Source organism: Idiotropiscis lumnitzeri, chromosome 5 (assembly GCF_059441095.1).
Source record: "Idiotropiscis lumnitzeri isolate Australia: NSW breed Sydney's pygmy pipehorse chromosome 5, RoL_Ilum_1.0, whole genome shotgun sequence".
Classification (NCBI taxonomy): domain Eukaryota; kingdom Metazoa; phylum Chordata; class Actinopteri; order Syngnathiformes; family Syngnathidae; genus Idiotropiscis; species Idiotropiscis lumnitzeri.
This window is the reverse complement of record NC_142395.1, coordinates 19,062,869-19,081,567: the sequence shown is the minus strand read 5'-3', so window position 1 is coordinate 19,081,567 and position 18,699 is coordinate 19,062,869. Positions and strand designations below refer to the sequence as shown.

Here is an 18,699-nt window from a genome sequence, read left to right as displayed (position 1 = left end):
CAGAGAAACGATTGTGTTGAATGCACCTTCAAACACATTTGGGATTCATTTGGATAAGTTACTAGGTTTTTGTTTTTTCAAATGTGGTTTCCTTGAGTTTTGTTGTTTTGGTAGATGTTTAACTGTCACTTTTAACTTTTGATAGGTTACGCATATCAATGCACAAAACAATTTATTATTTAATAACAAGAAGGAAATGTTGATTCCTGTTTGAAGCCATGTGTCTACAATATATGCGTTAACATTTACAGGTAGTCATGGCTAATTGCAGAACTGGACTTGGACTAATTTTTGCAGTCACAGTAAGATCTTGACCTTGATTATAAATGGCTATAGAATAAGAAAACGTGCGGGGAAAAAAAATGTCTTATGATATTTTTACAGGTGATCTTAAACAAATTTGCATCCTGCTTAGGAGCAAATGTTAAAATCGGTGTCCCAGAGAACTATGATGGCATTTTCCCATGGTATTTATCCAAGGTAAGACCATTTTCTTTTTTTTTTTTTTGCAAGTTCAGAAAAGAAAAGGGGCTTCTTGTGTATTTTTGTACTCGTAAAACGGCAATTTGCGTCACCAAGTATGATATGCAAAAGGACTATATATATATATATATATATATATATATATATATATATATATATATATATATATATATATATATATATATATATATTCCTGCACTACTCAGACATCTCTTCTAGCATAACAAAACAGTCTGATGCAATGCAGTTCTACATAAAATTTTTAAAAACCTGTAAACTCAAGGTTAAATTATACAACTCAAAGCCGAGCAACATCGTCAAACTACTGAATTGACTCTCATTGGATCATGTGTACAATACTTGTATGGAGGCTCGTGAATTTCGTATTTTTCCTATTCTGCTCGTTTTAACGTGATGATGGTGAATAACGAAATTCAATGAGTGAACAAATGATTTCTCGTCGACAAATAATTTGTTTTTTGGCGTTTGTGATTGTTTGCTTTTCAGACTAACATTGTGTGCTCCTCAGCTCCACAGCCTTCCAAGCAATTACAGTGACTTGGCGGTCACGGGAGATGACGAAGGTATATTTGGAGTGGACTCTCAGTTTCTTTATGCTCTCCAACCGCTGGACCGAGAGAAGCAGCCATCTTACTCTCTGCAGGTATCTCAGTATTATGCAGAATAATCTTAAAAATATATATTTTTGTCGAATGAAATGCAGTCTGTTCATACGTAACTGCACTATGAAGAATCAGATTGAGGGCAATTAGTGATTAAAAGACAAATGTGAGGATGTCAAATTGATTTTGGGCCACATTGACCCTCAGAGGGTCCGGTATGTATAAACAATTGCCATGTGTGAGAGTGCATGTGCGTATTTTGTTTACACAAGAAATGCAATTTTATGTGACGTGTGATACAACGTGACTCATTTATTTTGAATTATTTCTAAAAATAAAACAAAAATAAGTCAGGCAGTATCTGATTTTATTTTTTTTTTTAAACAAATGAACTTCTAAAAAGTTAAAAAAAAAAAATAATTTATCCGGTACTACCACTAATTCTAAATACAGATTTGAATTAATAATAATAGCACAAGCAGCCACGTATGTATACTGTCCAAAAATAACGGGTCCTTGTAACGTAATGACAACATTCAAGCCAACTCTTTAAATTTTCATCCTCAGTGTTGTTTTTTTTTTTGTTTTTGTTTTTTTTTTTTATAGTTTTTGCTTACTCCAAATTTAAGAATTTGAAGCATGAAGTTATACAAAATTGAACAAAACACTATAAAACTAATATTTAACTAAGCACCCATTCTTCATTCTTAATGTTTGAGATTTTGTTAAGGGGTGCTTTTCCAACCTTTTGTGTAAAACCTGCAATTTCTATAAGTTACTACTTACTATTTGCGTTCATTTTTTTTTTTTTTTGGCATGATGGAAAAAAAGAAATAAATTTAGCAACAAACATGACGTAGGCACACTTTTTTTTTTTAAGTGGTCCACATGATTCAAGACATCGGGCCCTTGAGTTTGACACCTCTGAGGTAGTGTCATGCATATAGGAATGCATACAATTCAAATAGCGATAGTAAATGTCACATTGGCTGCGAGCAGGTCAGCGCATGCCACCACAGCAGTTTTGTATGCTGACTGAGCTCCACTAGCTTACAAAATGCCATTTGTGACGTACTTACTCCAGTATGTCTCTGTAGGGGACCACCACTGTAAATACAATGCATGACATGATAATCCACTGATATTATTTCGATATGCTACAAAGATGACATCAGAGCAATATGCCAAGGCGGCAATGGTCGAAAATAAAATATCAAAAATATATAAACAATTCCTCGCTTAGTCACACTTTATATGAAGAACACGGTGTGTGTGCACTTGAAGGTGCTAACAGAACGTGCAAGCCTTATGAAACGTCACTTGTTCCGTTTCTGGGTCTGACAAGGTCTCCTTCAGAATGTCAGGGCAGCGCCAGAGCTTCACGGTCGAAGTGTGCGTCATCGACAAGAACGACAACGTGCCCACGTTCATCCAGGAGAGCATGAGGGGCAGTGTGCAGCTGGGCCTTCTCAAAGGTGAGACAGCCCCGCCCACAAGGCTCATCTAAGTCACAGTTAAAAGAAACCTTGTGATAGTACATTAATTTGCTATCCAAATGCCTCGAGTAGGTATGACGCACTGTGTGCGCCTGATTGACGGAAGACGCACTTTGACTACTTGTAAAATGGCACTTAAAAGAGTGCATGTGTCTGCAAAGGCTTGATTGCCATTGTTTGACGTCTTTATCAAGAAGGACAAGGCCAGGGGTGTCCAATCAATGCCAGTGGTGTCCACGGTACTAAAAATAGCATTTGACATTGCCTAGGAAAAAAAAAGGGTGAGATGCAGGTGTGTCCGTGTGCGGGCCGGGGGTGATATGCGTAATGGGGACTACAACTATTACGAAGAATAAAACTTTTGCAGAATTTAGATAATCCCCAATGGTTTCCTGCACTTTCTGCTTTGTGCCAAGGTCCAATTTGTGAGCACGTCCTCAAACATGGTCAGTTTACTGCAGACCACTCTTGTTTTTTCAGGGCTAAAGGTCAATGTATAAGTGTTTGATTTATTGATTAGTAACATGATGAATCAGCATTTAAAATGGAATAAGATGCCATCAGAATTGAAGAATAAATGCTTTTAAAGATAAAATAAAGATAAAGATGTCCTTTATTAGTCCCACAATGGGGAAATTTGAAGTGTTACAGCAGCAAAGATATAGATCACACAGAGTTAAAAGTCATGCTTTTTCCCCAGCCCTCTAATTAAGGTCTTTTAAAGCATTTCTATAAAAACCGCTTGTTGAACCGCTGTGTTTAATCAAAAAATGTCTAAGTGGCCCTTGAATGTTTTTATGTCTTGATACAATTAAGGCAACAAAAAAGGTCTAAAATTCCTTAATCCACATCTTTGTCAGGACAAAAGTTTCATGGTCAAGGGAAACCTAAAGTTTGCTTTTAGTGGTAAGGAGGCTGAAGCACTGGTGACAATCTCTTTTGACATTGTACCCGCCACGTGTGTCTCTCAGGAATACCCTTCATGCAGGTGGAGGCGCTCGATCGCGATGACCGCAACACTGCCCACGCGGAGCTGCGTTTCCGCCTAATGGAGCAGACGCCAAGAATCCCCTCCCCTCAGATGTTCTTCATTGACTCCATCACGGGAGAGGTTTCCCTCACGGAGGACGGTCAGTCCTTCGAAGTCACTGCTAACATACAAATGTCATTTCCATGCATATATTATACGGTATGTCCTCAACATAAACCTTATAATGACACTTGAAATAGTCAAGGTGAGATTATGATTTGGGTTAAGGTTAAAACACATTTAATGTTGTTGAATGCATTTAAATTTACATGCACGCGATTAGAAACATCAGTACCAAGTTGTGCTGGATAATGCTTGCATCATCACCAGGAGCTTCAACACTGGACCCTGAGATGTGCGGTAGATATAAACTATCAGTGATGGTCAAGGACATGGCTGGGAAATCAAATGCTTTTTTCACCACTGGCCTCGTCACCGTTGAAGTGACAGGGAATACCTGGGCATCACCTGATCCCGTCCGATTGCAGGAGAACCTCCCGGGTCCGTATCCCATCGCCATCTCGCAGGTAAAATAATTCAAACCCTCATTTGTTTGTAATCTGGCAATGCAAATAAACGCTGCAACTGCCAAGCTATTTTGAATCGTCCTCTTTTGATCACCAGCCGCACAAACGACTCTGTGCAGAGCATCTGCGATATCGTATAACAATGAAATTAAGTCAATAAACTGAACGGCGTAAAGTGGCATCACGTTGCCGGTTGCTGTTTTTAGGGCTTCTCAGGTCTTCCTGACTCACCAAATGCTGAATTATTAATGTTGTTCAAATGCCATGGATCCTTTCAGGCTACATCCCGACTGAGTCACTTTAACTCTGAATAATCCCTCGCTCTGCCCCCTCCGACACTTGCCGACTTTAGTGAGGTTTAAATTGAGTTTGCCCTTCAGGAGCACAATAACTAAATAAAATTCATTCCTGGAGTTAACCACAACTTCACTGTAGTTTTCATTTTTGATAATTACATTATGATAGAGTAAAAAAGAAACCTGCCAATATTGCCGCTGGTTTTGAACTGTAAGGATTGAATGTGTTCAAAACCACAACAGCCCCCAACCTCCTCTTCCTTTTCTCCGCCTCTCATCACTCGTGTTTAACAGCCCCGTCCACCTACTGACAGTGTGTGGATAACAAGTGTTGGCACGTTTGATTTTCATAGGGACAAATAATAAGATGGCTCATTTAGGTTTGCCGCTCATCACGGTTGATAGTTCTTTCTTTTTAATACAGAGAGGTAGGCGGATGAACAAGGATGCACGTTATGTTTTTTTAAAAATACTCTATTGAATAAATATATAGAGAGAACTCGAGTAAAACGATAGACAATTTCATCTTAGTCATACCTTAATATATAAAAATAACAAACGGGTGACGCTTACTCGGGGAACCCTCAGTTCGCCCACAGTAAATAATTCTTCAATAGTGTGAAGTAGGCGGCAGGACTAGCCACTCTTATGGAATATGAAGGTAGACTGTGGATTCTTCCTAGTCTAAATTCTCTGTAAATGCACCGCAAAGGCAAGTTCTTCTTGTTCAGCAAACCTTTTACACCGGTTACAATTTCAGTTTTCATAAATTTCGAAACTTCTACCCCATAATGAATGTTAATACTGATAATATCCTATGTATATATATTTTATATGTAATCCTCACTTGGTGTGAATATTCGTGGCTGTGGTGGCTGATTTCATTCTGTTATTTACAAGTTTCTAATTCCCTGCCTAAAAGTGTGATTTTTGGAAAGCAATCAGTAAAAGCACTTGGACTTGGTAATGCAATCTAGTGAGACTTTGGAGGGGAAGAGAGGCGTCACTCTGTGAATGGTTTAGTCAAGGCTCTTTACCGCATTAAATCACTTTCAGCGCAAATCTTTTGGGAGCAAAATTGATGTGGGCCTCTCGACATTTGTCATAGCCACTTAAACTCGGATCATATACCAAATGAGATTCATATCCACGTGCAGCTGAAGCGATCTGCATAGGCACAGTCAAAACGTTTGAGGTCAGTGATTCTTAAAAAAAAAAATGGCAAGAAGATAAAAAAAAATAAACATTTTTATATGAATTATGGGAATTGTGTGTGAACTCATTTGTCATGCTTGACTCTGAGGGAAGTACCTCCTTTTTATTTTTTTCCAAACAATTATTTGTTCTCCCTCTTACATTCGTGAAGTATATCAGCTTTGTTTCTTCTGGATTGTATCATATAGTCGGCTCCAACTACTCGCGCAGTCCGTTAAAGCGGAACAAAAAACAATTCCGATAAATAATAATTTAGATTTTGTCACTATAAACTCTGCTTGCCTTAAGCTCATGTTGGAACATTTAGCAGATGAATGAGACTCCTGTTCTCATTAATGTGTAGGTAAATAAGTAACATCATTAAATGAGGAGACATCTGATTTTTTGCTTGTCTCGTGTGAAAAATGATCAGATTTTGACGCCCAACCTTTATTTAAATCCGTCCAAATCAATTGCCTTGCGTACTGCATGACAATGTTTTGTTGGCTTTTCTACTTGTGTAAACAATGACTTTTTTTTTTTTACTTAGTCATCCTGACAGTCAGTTTTCTGCAAATCCTGCTAATTCACCTTCTATGAAGTACAACTCATTCTCATATTTCATCTTATTGTTTTGATATTCTGCTGACCTTTCAGTCTGATTCAGAAGGAACAATATCAATTTCTATTGACTTATTCATTTTTCTGCATAAAATGATGCAACCCAATTGCAAATTTCATTTCATTTCTGGGATACAAAAGGAACCCTATAAACACTAATCCGATGACTTAATATTGTCTTGCGGTCCAGAAACACGCTAACAATGAGAAGCAGCTAGCTGGGTAATGTTTTGATATGTATACAAAAGCAAGCATTTGGCCAATCATCTCCAGAGGCAGCGTGACAGTGATTTGAGGAGATACACATGAGCCTTGTGTGCAAATGGCTGCACTCGCCTCCACTCCTTGTTGGGTGCTGTTGGATTGCGTCCGAGGCTCTTTCAGCCACGCTTGCGCGGCACTCTGTCAAGGGCTGCAAAGAAGAATGGAAAATCCCCTTCAGCCTGCATAGTTAGTTTTGGCTACACTCTCTGTTTCACATCATTGTCAGTGCATTCAGCTGGCTCCTTATCACGTAAACAACCGGTAGCCTAGCTTTACGTATACTGGGCCTCTTGAATTGACAACGTTGACAATAAATAATCCCTTTTTATAACACATGCAACGTAAAGTCCTATCCTAATGTGCTGTGGAGTTTTCAAAGTTGAGCAACACAATTCCGGTAATTGATTTCATGTCACGTTGAGTGCCCATGTGCATGTTTGTCAAGGTGAAATGGAGTGGAAGTCAAGCAGAGTACAGTCTTGAGGGGGAGTTTCCAGAGATGCTCTTCACCATCAGTCGAGAAGGAGTCATTTATCTCAATGCACCTCTGGACAGAGAAACGCAAGACCAGGTCTGTAAACTTGCAAGCTAAACAATCTTCTGCACCAAATAATGAATGTTGTGCTTATAATTCATGTTTAAAATATGGAAACACTCGAGTGCAGCGACACGCCGCCGTTTACGTGTTGTAGTAAAGTTGCGTCCAAGGCTGTGGTGTGAGCCAAAGCAGCAGTATTGGAATCTTTCCAGTACTTGTGTGTAGTTCTCAAGAATCACAATAACCATCTTTTCACTTTTAATAAATAATAAATTCATGAACAATAAACATTAAACATTTTGGAGACTTGTGTGAAGTCACAAGAAGGAGTCATGCCATATCACCAATGACAAAACTCCTTTCAAATTTTCTATTTCCATTTAACATAGTGGAGATGTTTTGTCAAATAATAGTATATGTCACAGAACATTGCAGTATATTAGAATGTTTTAAAACTAATACATGTAACGTTAACATAGAAACAAATGCAGTTGCCTTGATGGGATGTGAAACTGCTGAAAACAATTCTTCTCTTTGCCGGAGTCAGTTCCTGATCAGCATTGTGGTCGAGCGTCCAGATGGCCGGGAGATCGCCAAGCCGGTGGAGTTAAGAGTAATGGTGGGTGACGCCAACGACAACAGGCCCACGTTTCCACAGGCACAGTACCACACCGTGGTCAAGGAATTGGCTGCTCGAGGTGGGAGGACCATTGCTCTTTTGAGGCCTTGAAAAGTTTTGCCAATTTATTGACATTTTTGACATTCTAAACATATTTTTAATAAAAAATAATCAGCGATGCAGTGAAGGAGGTGAATCTCCTGCGATATAACTGGGGATTTTTGTGCAGTATTCTAATAAAAGACATATTGTGCTCATTAGAGGGTTGCTAAAATACATCAAATGAAGACATATGACTGGACTGTTACTTTAGTTTTGACAAGAACATCCAGGAAACCTTTGTTTGAACATCCAAAATAAAGTGAAGCGTCACATTGTTGCAATGTCACTCCTGACATAGTGCTTAGTCACAAATAATGTAAGCGTGTGGTGCATTGTTGTGTGTCATTAAGGGAAAGTGTCTCCTATGAGTTTAAATAATTGGGAAATTTCAGGGAGTAATAATTTAGTAATAATTTACTTATTGCAGAATTTCAGGGTTTTAAAAAAGAAAAAATATATATATATATATATAATTATTTGGAAAACCTTATTAAAAAAAAAAACACGCATACACAGGGTTGTAGTGACACATGAGGTCCTGTGATAAAAGCGTTTTGGGGCTTTTAGTTCAAGGAAAATGTAATCTCTCAAACCTGTTGCAAAGACCCGAAGCTCAAAAGTGACGGGTGCACATTTTACTTTATCCCCAGGAACGGAGATCTTGACAGTTCAGGCAGCTGATAATGACGACCCAAAGACGGATAATGTGCGGATCTTCTACCGCTTGGTTGGCCAAATCCCAGAAAGTCCCCGCGCTTTGTTTCGAGTGGACCGGGACTCGGGTGTCATCTCGGTGCAAGCGGACAGCATGGAGGGGACAGCGCCGCAGTACACACTCACCATCACTGCTGAGGATGCAAAAGGTGACTCAATAGTTCTCATTTATTTCACATGAAGACAGACATTGTACCAATACTCTTTATTCCGACAATAAAAAGCCCTAAATAAGTATTACTGAATTTGGGTGTGAAACTCGATTAATTAATATTTCAGTGATTTTGTAAAAAAAAAGAAAAACAACTAGAACAAATATCAACTTCCCCCCCCCGTGCATCATTTATGGCAGTAGCCTAGTTAACATTGAAAGTTTTGACAATAAACAGGATGTAGAAGCATCTGATGCATGACTCATGCATGAGGATGAGATGGAGACAAGATGAGGGACTTGCTGTTCCTTCCTCATCTTTTATTGGCATTCTGGCCTGACCCTGAGTCACCAATAAAAGGTGTAATGATGTCCCTGGCAGGTCTGAACAGTTCATGTACTGTGGTGGTGACGGTGCAAGACGAAAACAACAATCCACCAGTTTTCTCGCAACATGAGGTAAGACGGAGCTCACTGCCATGAACATGTTCATCAGTACTTTTGGAAATAACCCCCCCCCCCAAAAAAAAACTAAAGAAAAAAGACACGCCAATATAAGTGGCTATTTGGCTGTGGAACATAACTCTGCAGGTCACTGATTTAATTTTCCTGGCGAGGAACTAAATAAAGCGTGCCCTCTAATCCAAGGCTCATGGAGATGGCAACGTGTTATCTGAGTTTTATTATTTTCTTTGTATTCTAAGTAGACAGTGCTCTTAATCACATTAGCTTCCTTTGGAGAGAAAGTTTCCACTGGTGTATTTTTAGAGCAGGCCCCCCGTCATCCCTGCAGCAGAGCACTATCATGTTGAAAACGACATCAGATATTATTTCATAACCCGACAGTGTCAAATTTCACTCTTATTGAAAGGATTTCAATCGCTTGTGTAGGTAAACCAAATTTTCTGGTATGTGTGTAGTCCTGGCACTGACTGATTATGACAGGGTGACCCCCGCCTCTCATCCAATCTAAGCAGAGGTATGTCGTAGGTTCATGTGACCCTGCGCAGGATAGATGTTATTGATGACGGGTGGCCCAAAGGCCGTTCGGCAGAGCCCACACACTCGCACCCACATGTGGCGTACAACAGAAAAAAAGTCATGACGACTGAGTGATGCGTGGGAGAGCCATCGTGCTGCGTTAAGTCATTTTCTTTGTAGTGACTCTGACAGGCTGTACACGCATTAGGAGTGATGAAAAAAAAATTGCTTTAAGGCTAAGTATTTTATTGTTTTAAGCCGAGAGCAAAATTAGAACAGCGGAGCTGTGGACTTAAAGATTTCCTCACAGTTGTGAGGTTCTGGGTTCGAGTCTCCACCTCGACCTTCGACTGGATGGATGTGTCAACCCAGTTCAGGGTTTAATATGCATCTCGCCCAGGGTCGGATGGAAATCGCTGCTCCTAACCTGCAACCCTAATAAAGACAACAAATGGACGCATGGTTGGAAAGTTAGAACAACCAAAATGAATGTGTGTAAATGTATGGACGGATTAAATCCGTGTTGGTGACGCACATTATTTACCCATTAATTCTCACTCCTGCACTATGTACAAACTTGCTCATGTGATCACCACTACAGATACCCCCACAAACAGTGAGGTGGAAAATGCTCTTGAGCAGGTCACGCCTGAGCAGTGCAGCATTTTCCATAGCCTTGTGAAGGCAACGGCAAGTAGGCTGATGTGGAAGGTGAGTGGTGACAGGGCTGGGTTCAGCGACCCTGCAGCTGGGGCAGCCAGATCAGAGGCATGCTGCTTGACTGGAGGACATTAGTGAGTGGCAGATTAAAAGGCTGTCTAAACTGGTGTGTTAATAAAGGCTCGCCAACACCAGGAGGGCAACAGGCCGCAATACAGGGTGGGCCAAAAGTAGGTATACACTTGTTTGGAATCAACAAAGGGGAGATGAGAAAGGGGAACAAGGGAAAAAAGGCAGAAAGAAAGATAAGATGGAAAGAAGGATCAAACGCTAAGACTGGAAGGGAGGAAGACAGAACATCATTTTTTAAACAATAGAAGGCAGGAGGTAAATATGCATACAAAACAACACTACTTTATTTATATGGCACATTTCACAACAGCTGGCGCTGTTACAAAGCAATTTACAAAAGGTGAAATATTAATTAGCAGGCCCCGCGACCCTTGTGAGGAGAAGCAGTACAGATAATGGATGGATAAATTAGCAGGAAATTCGTACGCAAATCAAAACACATATACAGTAGACACCAGAAGAACAGCCGAACAGCAACAGTCTCATGTTGAGTCGCAAGCTAAAGAATAAAAATGTCTCCAAACGTGTTTTACAAGTGGACTAACATTCAATGGAAGGTTATTTCAGAAGGACTAGCAACAGAGAAGGTGCGATCCCCCTGAGGCTGTGCTTAGTATTCAGCCCCTCTACTTACATTTGGTCTGCAGACCTGAGGCATCGGGCAGGTGCCTAAGGGTTGGAGGAGCTCAGAAAGGTACGCTGGGGCGAGGCCATTTAAAGATTTAAAGACCAACAGAAATATCTTCAAATGAAATCTAAAGTGCACTGGGAGCCAGTGAAGAGAAGCAAAGATTGGGGTTAAGTGCTCCGTCTTCCGAGCTCTAGTTAAAAGGCGAGCAGCAGCATTTTTGGACCAGTTGGAGGCACTTGACGGAAGACTGGATGACTCCAAAATAAAGTGCGTTGGTTCAACTGCAACTGTTATGAAATGTGGCATACAAATAAAGTTGTAGTGTATTGTATAATCTAGCCTATCTGAAACGAAGGCAAGGGAAGGGAGGAAAGAGTTATATAAAGAAGTAACTGATTGAACAAAGCGAGTCAGGAAGAAATCCATTCTAGGAGACAAAATGTTAATGTAATTAAATAAAAATACCTGAAGCTCATACTTTAATCCCACTCTGTACTATAAATGGACAAAAGTACATTTACACTTACATGAAGCGAACATGGGCAATTGAGTTGATTTAAGACAGGATTTTGTTGTCTTTGAGCATTTTCATTACTTTCCACCAGAAAAGTAAGACCATTGATGTTGGACCTGAAAAAGAGCTCAGTTCATCTTGAAAGCATTTTTGGATTTGAGTTCAGGTGCTTCCCACATTAGCTGGAAGCAATTGACCAAAACTGATCTAAATCCTGAGCTCCTTTAAAAATATGTTTGGCAAATGTCCGTGAATAAAAATTAGTCTGATAATCCCAGCTGTTTGATATGCTGTAATACATTTTCTGTCGCCTCCCGGCCAGTATGGACCCTTCCACATCTCGGAGGATGCTCCAGTAGGCACCACAGTAACAGCTGTGCTGGCAGGTGATGCTGATGTACGAGGAGGAGACAGCTGGCAAGTCAATTATCGTTTAGAGTCTGGAAACGAGGAAGAGGTCTTCTCATTGCTGACGGACAGGCAGACCAATGAGGTTTCACTTGTCCTTTCAAAGGTAAACGATCCGAAAAATCCATTGCTCTATTGCTTCATTCAAGTGGATTAGTACATTGGAAATGGTTTCAATCAAAAATTATGTAGTGATTGTGATTAACATTTTACTTATTTATGATGCTTGATTATGAGTCATGAAGAGTCTGAAAAATGTATACTGCCAGCTTCGTAAAACTAGCCACAGTAATAATCTCCAAATGCAATACAGATTTGCCTGACAAAGCTAGCTAACTAGCGAGCTAGCTAACTAGCGAGCTAGCTAACTAGCGAGCTAGCTAACTAGCGAGCTAGCTAACTAGCGAGCTAGCTAACTAGCGAGCTAGCTAACTAGCGAGCTAGCTAACTAGCGAGCTAGCTAACTAGCGAGCTAGCTAACTAGCGAGCTAGCTAGCAAAGCTATTTCGTACATTCGATCTTTTATGTTGTGTTCATTTCCATACTAGCAAGAAGAAAAAGTAATTGAAGAAATCAAACAACCTAACTGTTATCTTATCTGGTAAATACAGCATGTTGTTCTCCTTGTCATTTCTTTCATGGCGAAAGACTTCTGAGGCACATTATGCAAACACCAGTTGTTATCTCTTTTTGTCCATCAGGCTATTATTCTGTTTCATGATACAATCATGGAGTCAGTTGACTGTCTGAAATTGATGATGACCACTCGCATAAGGATTTCCAATCCTACTGAACATGTCTGACATTTACAGTTTCCAGACCCTGAATTTATAAGATTGGGGGGTGAAATTCAATCTGAGCAAACCTCACAGCAGGTTGTTTGTGGGGCGAGTTGTTGAATGTTTTAACGACTGCAGGAAAGAACCAAAGACCTACTTTCATTTCAGATTACAATTTATTGTTTTCAGAGGCCATATCAAATAACTCTCATTTGTTTGGTTTAAATAGGTTATGTGCTTGCCTTTGGCATATCCACTGTGGTGGATAGAGACATTTTAAAATGCAATGTGTTTATTGCGATTAACTAAAAATGCTTGGCTACATCCTTCACAAGTTGAGCTCCGGTGAAAAATCATGCGCTCTTGAAATTAACTTTCATTTTTTTGCGTCACCGTGTGAGGCCAATGCCGGAAGGCAGACACATTTCATTACTAGAAATCACACTCTGTTCGCAGCCAGAGAGAATAATTAGATTGTATGTGCAGAGACGAATGGCAGTTAGGCACACAGGCTAGAGGGCCGGATTTTGAGAATGAGGGGTGAGCTAAAAGTAAATCTAAAACAATTGTGTTGACATGGAAATGAATACAACACTTCAGATGACTCATAATAACGAAATTTGTAGTCAAGATGGTTCAAACTGCAATTGTAGATGTCTGTTCATGTACCACTTGCAATGGCTGGCACATGGAGACAAGCATTCACACTTAATCACACTTCACGCTGGTAACGGACTAAACATACATGGCTTTTTGACCGTTGGGAGAAAAATAAAGGAGTTGGAGAGAACCTATACGCATATAATGAAGCAACACCATCCAGAAGGACATCCCCTTAATGATGGTGATGCAATGAACGGCTGTAAAATCTTGACTTGCTCACATTCAGATATTCAAGATTCAGTATATTCTGCGATTTTAGATACCTTTGACATCAAGTATATGCCATTGAGGACAGGAGTTGCTTAGATGACTGTATTCAAGAGATAGTGGCTGCACATAGTCTAATGTGCTGATGCACAATGAGTAGCTTGATGCGTCACTTCCAGTCAGCGGCAGTTACCCATACGTCCCCCGCCAAAGGTCTGCGTTCTCTCTCCCTGGCAACAGAGACGCAGTCAGCGCAAGCTGCCTGATGTCAGACAGCCGTTGTTTGATAATGTCTTGTTTCACACAGCTCCTCCGGCTGAGTGTGTGCGTTGATGATTGTGAGTGGGTCGGCTGGGTCTCATCAACGCTTGTAAGAGTCCTCTCCTTCCTGGAGTTGCATCCTTTTTGACGTTCATCCACTTTTGTGCCTCTGGTACTCCTCCCGAGACATATTTTAGGCCTTTCCTTGCTTTCTTGGTTCTGATATTCCCGCTCCTCTCAGGGTAAAAAGAATGTGGCTTTTTCTCACTTCCGTACCCCCAGTAGTGGGTTTATTTTTCCACATATGACATCTCATTTGACTTTTGAGCAAATGGGGAATAGAATTTGAGCTCCATGCATGTGACTCCTTTTTCATTGTCCAACCCATTCACTTAAAAAAAATGTGTTGAAAAGTTAAGAATAACTGAAATACATTTTGTGCTTTCTTTCTGTTCAAGCAGGTCATTGACTTTGAGCGTGAGAGTGAGTACATCCTCGTTCTAAGTGCCCAGAACCCAGTAGCGCTGGTCCGGGGCCGCTATGGTCCTTCATCAACGGCAACTGTATCGATCTATGTTGACGATGTAAATGAAGGTCCAGTTCTATCCCAAAGCCATTATGAGGTGACTGTCAGAGAGGGTGAAGAACCGGGTCGGGTTATTGCCACCATCCGAGGCTACGATCCTGATTCTCACCCAATCAGGTATGTCTAACTATCACCATTCTGGAAAAAAAACGATCATCATTCAACTGTTTTTCTTTCTAGATATTCTCTTCAGGGAGACACCAAGAAGTACTTTTCAATTGGGAAATATTCAGGTGAGCTGAAGACTGTGCAAGCGTTGGACAGAGAGGAGAACAGTACATACACTATGGAAGTCATTGCAGTGGACGGACGTAAGTTGGATTTCATGATTAGTCATTACTGCACCACAATTGATTAATTAAGTAAATGAGTACTCAGACCACAGACAGACCTTTTCTCAGAACTTTCTTATTGTAGATCATATGTACATTGTTGTGTAAACAGTAAATTAATGCCATCAAAGAGTTGAAATAATATTTAGCTGATCCAAACCTGCTCATGTCATGATTGAGTTTTTCTTGAATCAAGGTAACTCTTCCTTATCTGCATCAACTTTGGTCACGGTGCAAATTCTGGATGTGAATGACAACAGTCCAGTGTTGGTGGGTGACTACTCGTGGAAGTACCTGTGTACCCCTCGCTGGGAAGACCAAGCGCTGGTGCTGGCCTCGCGGGACAGCGATGGCCCGCAGCACGGAGGAAGACTCAACTTCTCGCTAAGGAGCGATGCCACAGTACGACGCAACTGGAAGCTCACTCCCATCAATGGTGAGCCTGACTGGACTTAATCGCGGCATCCCATGACAGTCTCAATGAAATAGAAGGAGAAGAACACAAGCACTTTTAGCTATTTTGTTTGCTGCCTTTTTTTCAGAAATGACATTTGAGCAAATGTACATTTCACTGGATTAAATGGGGAAAGAAAAAAAAATATGATAAAGAACTAAAAGTAAAAACACATTAATTGCATAACAGAAACTCCGACAAAGTGCCAACTGCTGGTCCCCCCCCAAAAAATAATAATAATATTAATTCAACCAATTCTCCTACCTAACTGAGCTGCATTTAGACCCTCCAAAGTATAATATTGTATTTTTTTCTGCAACAATGCTTTTAAATGCACCTTTACATATAAGAAGAGCTGCTGGTATATTCTATGCCGTTTCTTTTTCATGAAACTATTAAAAAGATTATGACGGCAAAGAAGAGAAGATTGAGCAATCAAAGCACTGCTTGTTTTCTTAATAGCAGACTGGGCATAATACTCACACATCCGTAGTCAAGGAAACCGTCACCTGGCCTTGTTGCTCCCGCTGCATGTGAGCTTTTTTCTGTTGGCTCTCGGATGAGACAGATTCTTTTCAGATTCTTTACACAGCTGTATCACAAAAGACATTACAATTGTCTTGAAAATGGACGCTTGCTGGTTAAAATCCCCTCACTGGTGTCCGTGGTATCTATTGAATCACCTCATTACCTCGACTAAACTGATTGAGCGATAGTACTAGATTTCATTCAGGGGAATGAGAGAACAGGAGGGTGAATACAAATGCACGCCACACTTTGCAGATTTATAATTGCTTAAAACCATCTATCCATTCATCTCCTCATTGTGTGAATGATGTGATTTATTTTGTTTCCATGGTGGCACACTCAGTCATCAATGCATGAATGAGATTTTATTTCTTATTTTTATTTTTTTTTAGTGGTGTTAAGGTCTTTGCAAGATTCAGAAACGGAACAAGAGTTCCATTTATCACATCTAAACCACTTTCCGCTCAGGTGCAGCCCCCCCCCTCCTTCCCTCCGCTATTATACTGCAAATAATTGAGCTCGCAGAAATAATTACGTGTTACTGAAATACATGATTTCTTTGGCGTCATCAATGAGTTCCAGCTCATGGAAGCTAAAAGAGGAATCGTGCAGAAAGTGTTGCACCTTGCCATCAATAATGGCTGCTGTTTTTGTGTCCATGCACCCATCAATGCAAATGAGGCCCCACTTATGTCTGATTTTCCCTCACAGTAAGTGGTGATGACTCAACCATTCTGTATTTAATGCATTTAATGTGATCAACCTTTGTCATTGTTAATGCCTACAAAACAAACCGGCATGGTGTCTAGCCACATATGAAATAGCACACGGAGGAGAAAAACAAAGCGGTGTTGCACAGCTGTCCTTGTTTTGGCTGGCAAATGTGTTGAACATAAAAGGGGGGATGATAGTAAGTGCATGCATAAGAAACTCAGATAAGGGTTCAAACAACTTCTCCTTACAGGGCTGGTCTCACGTCATTCAGCCAGCCGTGTATTTTAAATTGATTGGCTCAGATAAGAAAAACTCAAGGCCACTCCACAAAAGTGTGTGGGTGTTTTGACGCTGCTGAACGGGAATTGAGTTTGAGGGACAGCGATAGTTTGGTATGTGTGTGTCTGTGTGTGCGCATGTGCGTGGTCATGCGTGTGTGAACCTGAAGTATGCACTGTAAATTGGACAGTCCACATCCAACTTGGTGGATACGCCTATATATCACTTCGGCATCTCGGTGGGTGAGCCCAACCCCCTTTGGCGCACCTTTGGTGACGGGTCTGAAACTCACACCATTGACATGTCACACTTACATTTGTAATTTCCAGCAAAGACACAAAGCACATTAGACGATGAAAGTAAATGTGTATTTTATTTCCTCCTCAGATACTCACACCAACCTCTCCTTGAACACGCCGTATCTGGCCCCCGAGGTTTATACGGTGCCCTTCACCATCTCTGACAGCAGCTCTCCTCCAAGGAGCACCTTCATAAATTTACCAGGTAATCGCCACACTCCTGCTCGTGGGCAAGAACTATGGAGGTCACGAGACGTTTGGCAAAAATCGAACCAATGTGCCTGTTGAGCTGTCCTGCTGCCCCTGTTCATTATATATATTTTTTTTAATTGTCATGCATGTCAAAGCTGTTGACACCTCTTTATGCGGTTTTATCCCAGACACTTCTTCAGAATTTCTGTATGGAAATTACTGCAAGTAGCAACATTTTAGCTCTGTAGAGAAACTGCATACTTGATTTTACATGCCTTTTAAAGAATGGCCATCAAATCCCGAGCATTCCATTTATTACTGTATATTAACCTGCCCTTGACCTGAATGGTTATTGTGTTACGACGATTGAGTCATTTTGTCTTCTTTTAGTGACGGTGTGTCCTTGCAACATCAGGGGGAACTGCAAAATGGCTGCCAAGCAGCTGCAGGGCATGCCAACTATCCAGTCTGCAGTGGGTACTCTGCTTGGCACATTTGCAGTCATAGGTCAGTATCTATTGAGCTACATCGCATTCCTTGTCAAATGGGGATACTGCTTATTTATTTATTTATTAAATTTATTTATTTATTTATTCATTTATTTATTCAATTTATTTAATTAATTAATTTATTTATGTATTTATTCATTCATTTAAATGCTTTCTTCATATCGTTTCAATATTTTGGCATTGTGATATGGGTTTTCACTGCAGGTTTTGTTATTGTCATTATTTATTTATTTTTCAATCAGGAACGATCCTCGTAGTTGTGTTCGTGCGACTGTCCTACCAGAACCCCAAGCAACCGGCTAACACAAACCAGGAGAGAGTTCCTCTGAAAATGTCCATCTGATAATCACCATCCAGTGCACTGATGGTACCGTTGTGCTTTCTGAAAGTGATGCTCTGTAGTTCAAGTTCTGATGTTCTGAAGAATATATGTAACGTGAAAGGTGTTTGGGTTTAACTGTCTGCGATATGATGCTGTTTGTTATATATTGAATGTCATTTTAGGTGTAGTTGTTTACACTTGTGCTATCTTTACACTGCAGATATGTCATTTGTAATAATAGTCACGGTTTCTTTTTTTTCTTTTTTCCTTGTCTTGTGAAATTGACCAATTGCTGTAAAACCATCAGCAAAATGAGATTAAATGCTGTTTTATCTCTGCTTCATCTACTCAATTTGTAATGTAATGTGGTATGGTGTCACTTCTTAGTGTTGGATTTTTAAGCATTGTGCTCGTTTGCCGTTGTGATCTAATTTAAAGACACTTCATTGTCAGAACATGAGACTATACAACAACATTAAGATAATGCCTCACAAAAGAAAAAAAGAACAAGATAAAAAGATATACATGACATCAGGTTTAGTTTGTTTTTCATAGAAACTGTTCAAAAAGAGTGTGGCGCATGTATTTCA

General features: G+C 40.2%; 1 protein-coding gene across 1 annotated transcript; it reads left to right on the top strand.

Moving 5' to 3' along the window:
* The first annotated feature begins 251 nt into the window (after window positions 1-251).
* cdh16 (cadherin 16, KSP-cadherin) lies at window positions 252-18,168 on the top strand. Its single transcript, XM_088296978.1, has 17 exons — window positions 252-302; window positions 385-480; window positions 1,013-1,147; window positions 2,452-2,581; window positions 3,574-3,732; window positions 3,963-4,159; window positions 6,980-7,105; window positions 7,620-7,770; window positions 8,444-8,656; window positions 9,041-9,117; window positions 11,899-12,090; window positions 14,356-14,597; window positions 14,661-14,791; window positions 15,009-15,248; window positions 17,175-17,291; window positions 17,669-17,785; window positions 18,030-18,168. The coding sequence occupies exons 1-17, from the start codon at window positions 258-260 to the stop codon at window positions 18,128-18,130; spliced, it is 2,469 nt and encodes an 822-aa protein (XP_088153104.1). The 5' UTR covers window positions 252-257; the 3' UTR covers window positions 18,131-18,168.
* The last annotated feature ends 531 nt before the right edge of the window (window positions 18,169-18,699 follow it).